General features: G+C 48.0%; 1 protein-coding gene across 9 annotated transcripts in view; it reads left to right on the top strand.

The window, feature by feature from the left end:
• The window catches only part of ST3GAL6 (ST3 beta-galactoside alpha-2,3-sialyltransferase 6), a 177,960-nt gene that overhangs the window by 149,395 nt on the left and 15,624 nt on the right, over window positions 1-12,941 (top strand). For all 9 annotated transcript variants that reach the window (XR_012154502.1, XR_012154504.1, XM_073307840.1 and 6 more), the window contains one exon: window positions 9,501-9,596. Coding sequence is in view for 7 of the 9 variants with exons in the window: in XM_073307840.1 (XP_073163941.1) it covers window positions 9,501-9,596 (96 nt within the window). In the remaining 2 variants the exon portion in view is untranslated. The remainder of the gene's footprint in view (window positions 1-9,500; window positions 9,597-12,941) is intronic.

Here is a 12,941-nt window from a genome sequence, read left to right as displayed (position 1 = left end):
AGCAGGGGCCCTGGCAATGTGGGCATCATGGTGCTAATGGGGCAGGTTCATGCGGTGGAACGCCGATTCTGGGCTTGGGAAACAAGCACAGACTGGTGGGACTGCATAGTGTTGCAGGTCTGGGACAATTCCCAGTGGCTGCGAAACTTTTGCATGCGTAAGGGCACTTTCACGGAACTTTGTGACTTGCTTTCCCCTGCCCTGAGGTGCAAGAATACCAAGATGAGAGCAGCCCTCACAGTTGAGAAGCGAGTGGCGATAGCCCTGTGGAAGCTTTCAATGCCAGACAGATACCGGTCAGTCGGGAATCAATTTGGAGTGGGCAGATCTACTGTGGGGGCTGCTGTGATGCAAGTAGCCAATGCAATCAAAGATCTGCTGCTATCAAGGGTAGTGACCCTGGGAAATGGGCAGGTCATAGTGGATGGCTTTGCTGCAATGGGATTCCCTAACTGTGATGGGGCCATAGACGGAACCCATATCCCTATCTTGCACCAAGAGCACCAAGCCGGCAAGTACATAAACCGCAAGGGGTACTTTTCAATAGTGCTGCAAGCACTGGTGGATCACAAGGGACGTTTCACCAACATCAACGTGGGATGGCTGGGAAAGGTACATGACGCTCGCATCTTCAGGAACTCTGGTCTGTTTCAAAAGCTGCAGGAAGGGACTTTATTCCCAGACCAGAAAATAACTGTTGGGGACGTTGAAATGCCTATATGTATCCTTGGGGACCCAGCCTACCCGTTAATGCCATGGCTCATGAAGCCGTACACAGGCAGCCTGGACAGTAGTCAGGAGCTGTTCAACTACAGGCTGAGCAAGTGCAGAATGGTGGTAGAATGTGCATTTGGACGTTTAAAAGCGTGCTGGCGCAGTTTACTGACTCGCTTAGACCTCAGCGAAACCAATATTCCCACTGTTATTACTGCTTGCTGTGTGCTCCACAATATCTGTGAGAGTAAGGGGGAAACGTTTATGGTGGGGTGGGAGGTTGAGGCAAATCTCCTGGCTGCTAGTTTTGCACAGCCAGACACCAGGGCGGTTAGAAGAGCACAGGAGGGCGTGGTGCGCATGAGAGAAGCTTTGAAAACCAGTTTCATGACTGGCCAGGCTACGGTGTGAAAGTTCTGTTTGTTTCTCCATGCTGAAACCCCCCGCCCCTTGGTTCACTCTACTTCCCTGTAAGCTAACCACTCTCCCCTCCTCCCTTTGATCACCGCTTGCAGAGGCAATAAAGTCATTGTTGCTTCACATTCATGCATTCTTTATTCATTCATCACACAAATAGGGGGATAACTACCAAGGTAGCCCAGGAGGGGTGGTGGAGGAGAGAAGCACCAGGAGGGGTGGTAGAGGAGGGAAGGACAAGGCCACACAGCACTTTAAAACTTATCGAATGCCAGCCTTCTGTTGCTTGGGCAATCCTCTGGGGTGGAGGGGCCAGGTGGCCAGAGGCCCCCCCACCAAGTTCTTGGGCGTCTGGGTGAGGAGGCTATGGAACTTGGGGAGGAGGGCGGTTGGTTACACAGGGGCTGTAGAGGCGGTCTGTGCTCCTGCTGCCTTTCCTGCAGCTCAACCAAGCATATTGGTTTGATCCTCCAGCAGCCTCAGCATTGAATCCTGCCTCCTATCATCACGCTGCCGCCACCTTTCAGCTTCAGCCCTCTCTTCAGCCCGCCACCTCTCTTCCCAGTCATATTGTGCTTTCCTGCACTCTGACATTGTCTGCCTCCATGCATTTGTCTGTGCTGTGTCAGTGTGGGAGGACAGCATGAGCTCAGAGAACATTTCATCACAAGTGTGTTTTTTTTGCCTTCTAATCTTCACTAGCCTCTGGGAAGGAGAAGATCCTGTGATCATTGAAACACATGCAGCTGCTGGAGAAAAAAAAAAGAGGCAATGGTTTTTAAAAAGACACATTTTATAGAACAATGGCTACACTCTTTCACGGTAAAGCTTCCTGTTAACATTACATACATAGCACATGTGCTTTCGTTCCAAGGTCGCATTTTGCCTCCCCCCACCACGTGGCTAGTCCCCACCCCGCCCCTCCGGCTAACAGCGGGGAACATTTCTGTTCAGCCACAGGCAAACAGCCCAGCAGGAACGGGCACCTCTGAATGTCCCCTTAAGAAAAGCACCCTATTTCAACCAGGTGACCATGAATGATCTCACTCTCCTGAGGATAACACAGAGAGATAAAGAACAGATATTCTTTGAATACCAGCAAACATACACTGCAATGCTTTGTTGTATAATGATTCCTGAGTACGTGCTACTGGCCTGGTGTGGTAAAGTGCCCTACCATGGTGGGTGAAATAAGGCTGCCCTCCCCAGAAACCTTTTGTAAAGGCTTTGGTAGTACATCCAGGAGAGCCACAAATGCCAGGGCAAATTAATCCTTTCACATGCTTGCTTTTAAACCATGTATAGTATTTTAAAAGGTACACTCACCAGAGGTCCCTTCTCCACCTGGTGGGTCCGGGAGGCAGCCTTGGGTGGGTTCGGGGGGGACTGCTCCAGGTCCAGGGTGAGAAACAGTTCCTGGCTGTCGGTGAAAACCGGTTTCTCCACTTGCTTGCTGTGAGCTATCTACAACTTCATCATCATCATCTTCCTCGTCCCCAAAACCTGCTTCCGTGTTGCCTCCATCTCCATTGAAGGAGTCAAACAACACGGCTGAACCACCCTAAAATGGCATGCAGCTCATCATAGAAGCGGCATGTTTGGGGCTCTGACCCGGAGTGGCCGTTTGCCTTTCTGGTAGGCTTGCCTCAGCTCCTTAAGTTTCGCACGGCGTTGCTTCGGGTCCCTGTTATGGCCTCTGTCCTTTATGCCCTGGGAGATATTGACAAATGTTTTGGCATTTCGATAACTGGAACGGAGTTCTGATAGAACGGATTCCTCTCCCCATACAGAGATCAGATCCCGTACCTCCCGTTTGGTCCATGCTGGAGCTCTTTTGCCATTCTGGGACTCCATCATGGTCACCTCTGCTGATGAGCTCTGGCCAGTGTGGTAAGCTGAAGGTGACCATGCAAACAGGAAATTTAAATTCAAAAGTTTGCGTTTCTTTTCCTGTCTACTTGGCCAGTGCATCTGAGTTGAGAGTGCTGTCCAGAGCGGTCACATTAGAGCACTCTGGGATAGCTCCCGGAGGCCAATACCGTCTAATTGCATCCACAGTACCCCAAATTCGACCCGGCAAGGCCAATTTAAGCACTAATCCATTTGTCAGAGGTGGATTAAGGAAATCGATTTTAAGAGCCCTTTAAGTCGAAAAAAAGGGCTTCATCGTGTGGACAGGTGCAGGTTTACATCGATTTTAATGCTGCTAAATTTGACCTAAACTCGTAGTGTAGACCAGGGCTTAGATAACCAACTTCAAAGTTCAGCTACCAACATCAGATGCTTTACCAGTAATTCAGAGGCTGCCACTTTTTTATGATATTCAGCAGTATTTTCCAATTCTCTCTAATTTATCACGAATGGGGCTGGAATGTGTGTGTTTTACCAAGCTATAAATCTCACTGAATTTTCAATTAATGGAATACTGTTTAAGCAGTTGTACTAGAACTCCGGATTAAGATCTTAACTGCACCATGAGAAAAAAATAGAATTAACAAGCTAACAACACGTACTCTAACTCTGCCAGAACACAGGCTCTGATCCTGAACTGGGCCCAACCTGTGCTCAGTGCAGCTTGGAAGACAAGGTGCAAAGCCAACTATTCCTTCCCACAACGCTGGGGCTGTCCAGCTATCAACCGGTTCCGCAGTGCAAAGAACAACAACTTCTGGCCTGAGGGGCCATTTCAGCAGCCAGGCATTGCTGAGGTGAAGAAATGCCCTGATCATGGCCCCTAAACCAAAGATTGGGAAAGGGATGGCATGAAAATTACTATGGTAGCTCTATACCACTTGGGGATTCTGCTATAGAGGATGAGTCATTTATTGGCTGGTTAACCAAGCTTTAAGGACAATTTGTATCATCAGAGCAGCACAAAGCAGCCTTAATGGATGAGAGAGTGATGTCTGTAATTTTTATACCTTCACACCAAACAACCAGAGAGAATAATAAAAAACAAATGGGGTGAAGGGAGTGGGGGAGAGAAACAGTGGAGAAATCCACACCTGTCAGCTAAAGATCTGTTCATAAGTGATGACTAGTCCATCACACTGGCAAAAATCTTTAGGGCCAGATTCTCAGCTGTGCTGACTTTTTGGAATCTGAAAAGCCAAGAAGAACAATAGAACAGGTAGCGCTAATCATGCAAATAACAGACATTAACTACTATTTATATTGCCTGGGATATCAGGGTGGTGTGATCTATATTGATTACTTAAAGAGGCATGTGGCTGCTGTTGGCAGTTGAAAAAGGGCAGATTATTATGAGGTAACCGATTCGCATTGTTAGTGCTTCTCAGAGTTCAAAGTGGAAAAACAATTCGTGGAAATGTACACATCTCTCTCCCTTGCTGTGCCCCTTCCTTCTTGGTTTCTCCCCTTTCACCTTCCTCCTTCCCCCACTAGCCTTCTATCTCTTTCTTTTCTTTCCATCCCTTAGAGGCTGCCTTTCTGCTTCCCTTCACTTCCCTTTCCCATGCTGCTACTCTCCTACAACCCAGCTGGCTCACTTTAAACCCTCTGATATAACTAGGAACAATGGAGCAGAATTAAGAGAGATTTTCCCTCCCAATTTCTCCAGCAATGAAGGGGGTGCATCAAACTCTGGGATACATTCGTTTGCTTCATTTCTCAGGATATCTTAAAACTAGATTGGACAAACAGCTCGAAAATCTACTGTAGGGAGTTGTCTCTTTGTGTGTTCACTGCGTGCTGCAGCAGAGTCTGATAGAACTGTCTAAGAAGACCACAGTAGTGAAGGGGTCACACGACCCACTTCCGGACAGGTCACCCCACCCCGGAACTCGCCCTGATTGGTCAAATCTCCTCTCAGGACGAAACCCATCCTGATTGGTAGAGGGCAGTGGGAGGAGTTGTTAGAGGGATCACATGACACACCTCGCATCCGGTCATGTGGCCGCCTCCCACTGCCCTGTACCAATCAGGAGGGGTTTCAGCTGCTGGGGACCACCCCCGAGAGGAGATTTGACCAATCAGGGCGAGTTGGCTGTGTGTGTGCTCCACCTGGTTTATTGTTGACAAAGCACAGTTTTAGCACCCCGTAGACTCGAAAGGGATACTAAGACATATATGCCCGTTACAATGGAGCAGCTCAGTGAATGGCGGGACTTTCTCTTCCCCACTTGGGTGGACAAAGACACATCCCCTGTGACCCCTCTTTTATACGCTGATACAAACAAGTTATATATTGCCCTTCTGATGTGGTTAGTTACCATCCTTTACCTTGTACATGTTGGTTTGATCAGAACATCTCTATCTGTCACCCTGACCTTACCTTTAGGAGGGGTCAGTGTGTCCTATGTTATCTTTGGGGAGTGTGCTTATACCATACTTGGTATTGGGGTGTTCTGATACTAATCTTCTGGAACGTGTTTACATGAGTGTCCTGTGCCTAGCACTTCTTAGGGCTGTTTGCGTTTTTGCAATACCAGCCTTGTTCTTGCCAGGTTCTGTGAACTTGCACATAGGCTTTTTTTGTAACAGGGCCTGACTTCTGCTCACAGCCTGACTTTGCTTTATATCAGCAGGGCCTGACTACTTCAGTTCAGGCCTTCGGCCTTATACCACGCCTCATGTGTCAGACTCTTTCTTTCTGTTACAGCCTGAAAAGATGGATAAAAATGACTAAACAGGCTTTCTCCATCTCTAACTTCTGTGATACCAAACCACACTGAATTAGGCCATTGGCTGGATGTTTCAGCTAAAATATTCATCAAGGAATCAGTTAATTATATTAACATTCAGATGGTCATCATTGGGGCCCTACCAAATTCATGGTCCATTTTGGTCAATTTCACGGTCGTAGGTTTTTAAAAATCGTAAATTTTGTGATTTCAGCTATTTAAATCTGAAATCTCACAGTGTTGTAATTGTAGGGGTCCTGACCCAAAAAGGAGTTGTGTGTGGGGAGGTGTTGCGGTACTGCTACCCTTACTTCTGCCACCGCCAGCAGCAGCTCACTGCCTTTGGAGCTGGGCAGCTGGAGAGCGGCGGCTGCTGGCCGGGAGCCCAGCGCTGAAGGCAGAGCCACAGCCAGCAGCAGCGCAGAAGTAAGGATGGCACGGCATGGTGTCGCCACCCTTACTTCTGCACTGCTTCCTGCAGAGCTCGGCCCTCAGTCAGCAGCCGTCACTCTCTGGCCGCCTAGCTCTGAAGGCAACAGCGCAGAAATAAGGAAGGCACGGTATGGTATTGCCACCCTTACCTTTGCGCTGCTGCTGGCAGGGTGCTGCCTTCAGAGCTGGGGACCTGGCCAACAGCTGCCACTCACTGGCCACCCAGCTGCAAAGGCAGTGCAGAAGTAAGGGTGGCAATACTGTGACCCCCTCCACTCCCTCCACACAGCCCCTTTTGGGTCAGGACCCCCTGTTTGACAAAAGCTGGTCTTTCCCATGAAATCTGAATAGCATAGGGTAAGATGGGTGGGCAAACTATGGCCCGGGGGCCGCATCTGGCCCTCCAGACTTTTTAATCTGGCCCTCGAGCTCCCGTCGGGGAGCAGGGTCTGGGGCTTGTCCCGCTCCGGTGCTCCAGCCGGTGAGTGGGATTGGGGGCTTGCCCTGCACTGTGTGGCTCCCCGAAGCAGTGGCATGTCCCCACTCTGGCTTCTATATGAAGGGGCAGCCAGGAGGCTTTACACACTGCTGCTGCCCCTGCAACTTCCATTGCCCGGGAACCGCTGCCAATCGGAGCTGCGGTGGTGGCGCATGTGGACAGGACAGCTTGCAGAGCCACCTGACCGTGCTTCCACGTAGGAGCCAGAGGGGGGACATGCTGCTGCTTCTGGGAGCTGCTTGAGGTAAGCGCTGCCTGGAGCCTGCATCCCTGCCCCCTCTCATGGGCCCCAACCCCCTGCCCCAACCCTGATCCTCCTGCTGCCCTCCGAACTCCTCTGTCCCAGCCCGGAGCAACCTCCTACAGCCCCAACCCCTCATTCCCAGTCCCACCCCAGAGCCTTCACCCCCAGCTGGATCCCTCCCCCCCGAACCTCAACCCCCTGCCCCAGCCCAGAGCCCCCTGTGGCACCCTGAACTCCTCATTTCTGGCCCCACCAGAGAGCCCTCACCCCCTCCTGCAGCCCAATCCCCAATTTCATGAGCATTCATGGCCCGCCATACAATTTCCATACCCAGATGTGGCCCTCGTGCTAAAAAGTTTGCCCACCACGGGGTAAGAGCACACAAAAGACCAGCTTTCACAGGGGGAGACCAGATTTCATGGTCCGTGATGCATTTTTAATGGCCGTGAATTTGGTAGTGTCCTAGTTATCATTAGGCTTCTGAGCTAATACCCATTGCAATACGTGAGGCAGGCCACACCTTTCTTAGATCTATTGATTATCTGTTTGCAGAATGGTGAAAGTGACCATGAATTTGTTCGCATTTGGAAACTTTTCTTCACAACTGTGAAAGCTAGAAGAATTCTTTCCTTTTAATGAAAGTTTAGAGTCTGTGGAAACTGCTGGAGCCACCAAAGAAGTGTTGGGATGGTGTGCCAGCCCTTTGCACCTCATTTCAAGCCTTGTGGCTGCTTTTTGCAAAATTCAATTTTCATAGACACCTACCCATTTACCTTTGAGATGTGTTACCGGCTGAGCAAGAATCCCCTGGTAAAGGAAAGGCATTTCCCAGTGCAGACATGGCTACAGAACAGCTGTTGAAAAGCTACTGTACAAGTGAGATCATTATAACTAAGGCTGTAAGTCAGTCACGGCAGTCACAGAAGTCACGGATTCCATGACTTTGACTTTTATGCAGCTGCAGCAGCTGATGTGGTTGATCCCAGGGTCACCCAAGCAGCTGACCCCGGGACCAGCTGCTGCGGCAGCCCCAGGGCCAGCTGCACTGGCCACTGCCAGAGCAGCAGAGGTGTCAGGGGCCTCGGAGCAGCGGGCAGCCAGAGGCAGTCAGCCCCTGCTGCTGGAGCAGGGCCCAGCTGTCAGCCCCTGGACCCCCCCGGCCCCGAACATCAACGCCCCAGGAGAAGCTAAGATTTAGTCAGGGGTATTTGTAGTAAAAGTCATGGACAGGCCAGGGGCCATGAATGTTTATTCACTGCCCATGACTTTTCCATGACTTCTACTACAAATACCCATGACTAAATCTTAGCCTTAATTATAACGCTTTTTGACAAGGCCTGAGGGACATAGCATTGGCTCTTGTCTCACCTCTTCTGTACAGAGGTCGATTAAGGTTTTGGGGGGTCCTTCCCCACCCCTTCTGCCTGAGGCCCCACCACCATTTTGCCTCTTCCGTCTGCGGCTCTTCCCATAGCCCCACCCCTTTCTGATCCTTCCCTGGGGTGCCCCTGGAGGGTCCTCCCCATTCTGCCCCCCTCCACTGCAGCCCCACAACCCCTTTTGCTCCTTTCTGCTCCCCTCCACTCCAGCCCCAGAGAAGCTCTGTCCCCGTGCCATGGCCTGGGGCCACAGCAGGGCATGAGAGCTCCCCCAGTCCCAGGGCCGCAGCCGGGGTCTGGGTGCTGGGGTTTCCCCCCCCACCACCTGCTTTTCTGTGGGGAGCAGGGTCAGGCCCTTGGGCTTTCCCTGCTGCCCTGTGGCTTCTGCTGCAGAGTGGGTATGGTGGGTACTTGTGGGGAAGGGGGCGGCCTTCCCCCATCCTGTGGCTGCTGCTGCAGAGCAGGGTCAGGGCATGGGGACTTTCCCTGCCCCGGCAGCCGGGGCTCTGGGCTTCCGCTGCCCAGCCGTGGATTTTTTCTGGGGCCCCTGGACACAGGCCCCATTGCTAATCCACCACTGTTTCTGTAAGCTTTATTTGTCATAATTGTCTTTGGTCTGATTCCACCACCCTTGCTCATGTCAAGTAATACTTTGTTAAATCAATAGTCCCATTGAAAGAAATGGCCCTGCTTTGTATATTGAAGTACTGCTCAGTAGGCTAAATTACAGAACCTTAGTCATATTGAGTAGTACCTTAACTTGTCAAATAGTCCTATAAAACCGCCTCCAAGAAGTGCCCTTTGTAGAGTGCTGTGCTATTTATTGATTAAATATGATCTATAAATGCTCGGTGTTAGGTAAATAAGACCTTGTTTCATGGCTATGACAGTTTCCGAAATAACTCAGTCTGTGTTGGGAATGTTTTAATGCCAGTGTTTGACTTCAAATGTTGCTTGCGTGCTGATGGGTACCCACTTTACCACACACAAATCAAATCAAATCCAGACAATGGTAACTAAACTAAAAATCCCATCCTAAGCCATATTATGTTCTTGGTTTCTGTGCTACCCCTGAAACCAAATGTTCATAAGACAGGTACAATTTAAAGGAAAACATAATAAATTCGATATGTTTGATGAGCATGCATATTAAAGCTCTGTTTGTTCAACAGCGTTTTCTGTAGAAGGTGTGTTGTTGTTGGTAATGGAGGAGTACTTCGAAATAAGACACTAGGGGAGAAAATTGACTCCTACGATGTGGTAATAAGGTAAGTTGTATCTCTTCTTATAAAACAAAGTTTTTATGAGCTGCTTCGGAGTTTTATGAGCTGTTATAGGTTAACCTGTTTAACAATAAAATTCCATTCTATCCTGGATATTCCTGACTACTTCAAGCAATTTGTAAAACAATAAATTGTGTGATACTATATTCTTTATAATTAACAGATAACACTGAGTGATGGTTAAGGTTGCACCAAGACCCATCTCACTCACCCATACCTTTGAAAACAGGGAAATAACAGATAAAAGGAAAAGTCTCTAACATTCCTTGCCACCTTCATTTTGCTGTTTACAGCTCTCTCCAAAGGCCATTCATTTACATCCCCACTGCATATAGAAAAGTAATATGTACCCCAACTTTATTCAACAAGCTGTCCACAGCGGCACTTAGGTCAGTGTAACTTATGTCACTCGTGTGTGTGTGTGGCTTATTCACACCCCTGAGCAACATAAGTTATACTCACATAAGTGGTAGTGTAGACATAGTCTCACATTCAATTTGTGACCCCCAGATCCTTTTCAGTAGTACTGCCACCTACCCAGTGATTCCCCAATCTCCTACGTGCTTGCAACCCCTCCCAGCTTAGTGTCTTCCACAGATTTTATATGCATATTCTCCACTCCAGTGTCTGTGATGCTGGCTACATCATAGAACCATAGGGTTAGAAGAGATCGCAAGGGTCATCCAGTCTAACCCACTCCCAGAATGCAGGATTTATTGTGTCTAAACCATCCAAGACAAGTCATAATTTAGTTTATGTACTAATATTTCCCATTCTTCCTGTTTATTCCCCATACTCCTTGTATTTCTCTATTGACATCTAGGATTTTGAGCAGATTCCCCCACATATTTCCCTCTTGTTGCTCCTATGACACTATTGCAGTTTTCGATGTCTCTGCCCCTCCCAACATTTACCTTCTGGTAAGGTTGCCCTTTTTTCCTCATGGGGTTTTGTCACCTGCCCCCTTTGAACCTACTGTAAAGCCCTTCTCACTAGGGTGGTGAGTCAGTGCACAAAGATGCTCTTCCCCTTCCTGAAGTCCTGTGGTGGGGAGGTAAGCCCTATGTTGGATACACTAAATCTACCTAATGCCTCTGTCATGAGAAGATAACTCCTGAACTGTCTTAATAGCGTCTGACTTCATTAACGTGCCAGCCAGCACTACTCCTGTGTCTGCATTCTACTTTAGGTCATTTAGTAACAATATTGGCTTTGATTAGTAACATTGTATAATTTGTTACATCTAATATCCTGGGACCAACACAGCTGCAACAATACTGCAAACAATGTTCGAGCTGTAACTTTTAAACCTTTATATAACTCTTTATACAAAATATGTTGCCACTTTTAAACAAACTCTATTTCAGTCTTCTCCTAGAAAAGAATTTTGCATTCTTCGTTTCATAGCTCAGAGTGCTATGATGGTTTTAAAAAGGGATCCCAAGAAAATGTCAGGCGCCAGAAAAATTTTAATCAAATTTTAATCCTAGCATAACTTTACCTGTTGTGGTACCACCACCAAACTTCTTCTTATGGTACTGATATACTGTTTCAAAGGTATATTGTGGTGTAAATTCAAACAGTGCTTTACAAATACAAGACATGCTCATTCTCCATCAAGAGCGTACAATCTAATGGCATTAGTTTGCAGACAGTGCCTTCTACAGCCAATAGTCGATCTCTTTAGAGTAAATAGGACCAGTCATGGTAGTAAGCATTATGCTGCATAGCAAATGTTTGCAAGGCCAGGCAGGCCCTGAGAGAGATGAGAAAAAAATACATGAAAATTCAGGAAAAGGAAAATTATTGCGAAGAAGGAAAGATAGCAGAATTCTTGGAGGAAGTAGCTTTTAAGGAGGGTTTTGGAGAAGGGGGCAGAGGACTTGATGGACATGAAGTAGTAGTGTTGTAGGCATTGCAAACAAGATAATAGACCGGGGGTTCTCAAATGGGGGGGTTGGACTCCTTAGAGGGTCCTGAGGTTATTACATGGGGGAGGGGGGTCGCGAGCTGCCAGCGTCCACCCCAAACTCCACTTTGCCTCCAGCATTTATAATGGTATTAAATAAATATATTTAAAAGTGTTTTTAATTTATAAGGGGGGGTCACACTCAGAGACTTGCTATGTGAAAGGGGTCACCAGTACAAAAGTTTGAGAACCCCTGTAATAGATGATGCAAAGCTTAGTGCAGAAAGAGCTGAAAGGAGCAGTGAGGGAAGAGGATTGGGAAGAATAAAGAGAGAGCTGGTGTTCTAAATAAAGTAGCACAACAATGAATCTAACTTTCCCCTTAAGTAAATCCTGTTTTTTAAAGGTTTCAGAGTAGCAGCCGTGTTAGTCTGTATTCGCATAAAGAAAAGGAGTACTTGTGGCACCTCAGAGACTAACCAATTTATTTGAGCATGAGCTTTCGTGAGCTACAGCTCACTTCATCGGATGCATAAAGTGGAAAATGCAGTGAGGATGTTTTATACACACAGACCATGAAAAAATGTGTTTATCACTTCAAAAGGTTTTCTCTCTCCCCACCCCACTCTCCTGCTGGTAATAGCTTATCTAAAGCGATCACTCTCCTTACAATGTGTATGATAATCAAGGTGGGCCTGAGGAGGGAGTCTACATAGCCAGACAATCCTTCTGTCAGGGTGCCAATGCCTGAGATGATGGGGCTCCCAGGATTTCCAGGTTTATGGATCTTGGGTAGTAGGTAGAATATCCCAGGTCGGGGTTCCAGGGGTGTGTCTGTGCGGATTTGATCTTGTGCTTTTTCAGGGAGTTTCTTGAGCAAATGGTGTAGTTTCTTTTGGTAACCCTCAGTGGGATCAGAGGGTAATGGCTTGTAGAAAGTGGTGTTGGAGAGCTACCGAGCAGCCTCTTGTTCATATTCCGACCTATTCATGATGACAACAGCACCTCCTTTGTCAGCCTTTTTGATTATGATGTCAGAGTTGTTTCTGAGGCTGTGGATGGCAGAATTATGGCAGAATTATGTCAGCAGGATTGTCTGGCTATGTAGACTCCCTCCTCAGGCCCTACGCTACCAGCACTCCCAGCTATCTTCGAGACACCACTGACTTCCTAAGGAAACTACAATCCAAATCGGTGATCTTCCTGAAAACACCATCCTGGCCACTATGGATGTACAAGCCCTCTACACCAACATTCCACACAAAGATGGACTACAAGCCGTCAGGAACACTATCCCCGATAATGTCACGGCAAACTGGGTGGCTGAACTTTGTGACTTTGTCCTCACCCATCACTATTTCATGTTTGGGGACAATGTATACCTTCAAATCAGCAGCACTGCTATGGGTACTTGCATGGCC

This window comes from Lepidochelys kempii, chromosome 1 (assembly GCF_965140265.1).
Source record: "Lepidochelys kempii isolate rLepKem1 chromosome 1, rLepKem1.hap2, whole genome shotgun sequence".
NCBI lineage: Eukaryota > Metazoa > Chordata > Testudines > Cheloniidae > Lepidochelys > Lepidochelys kempii.
This window is presented reverse-complemented; position numbering and strand designations above follow the sequence as displayed.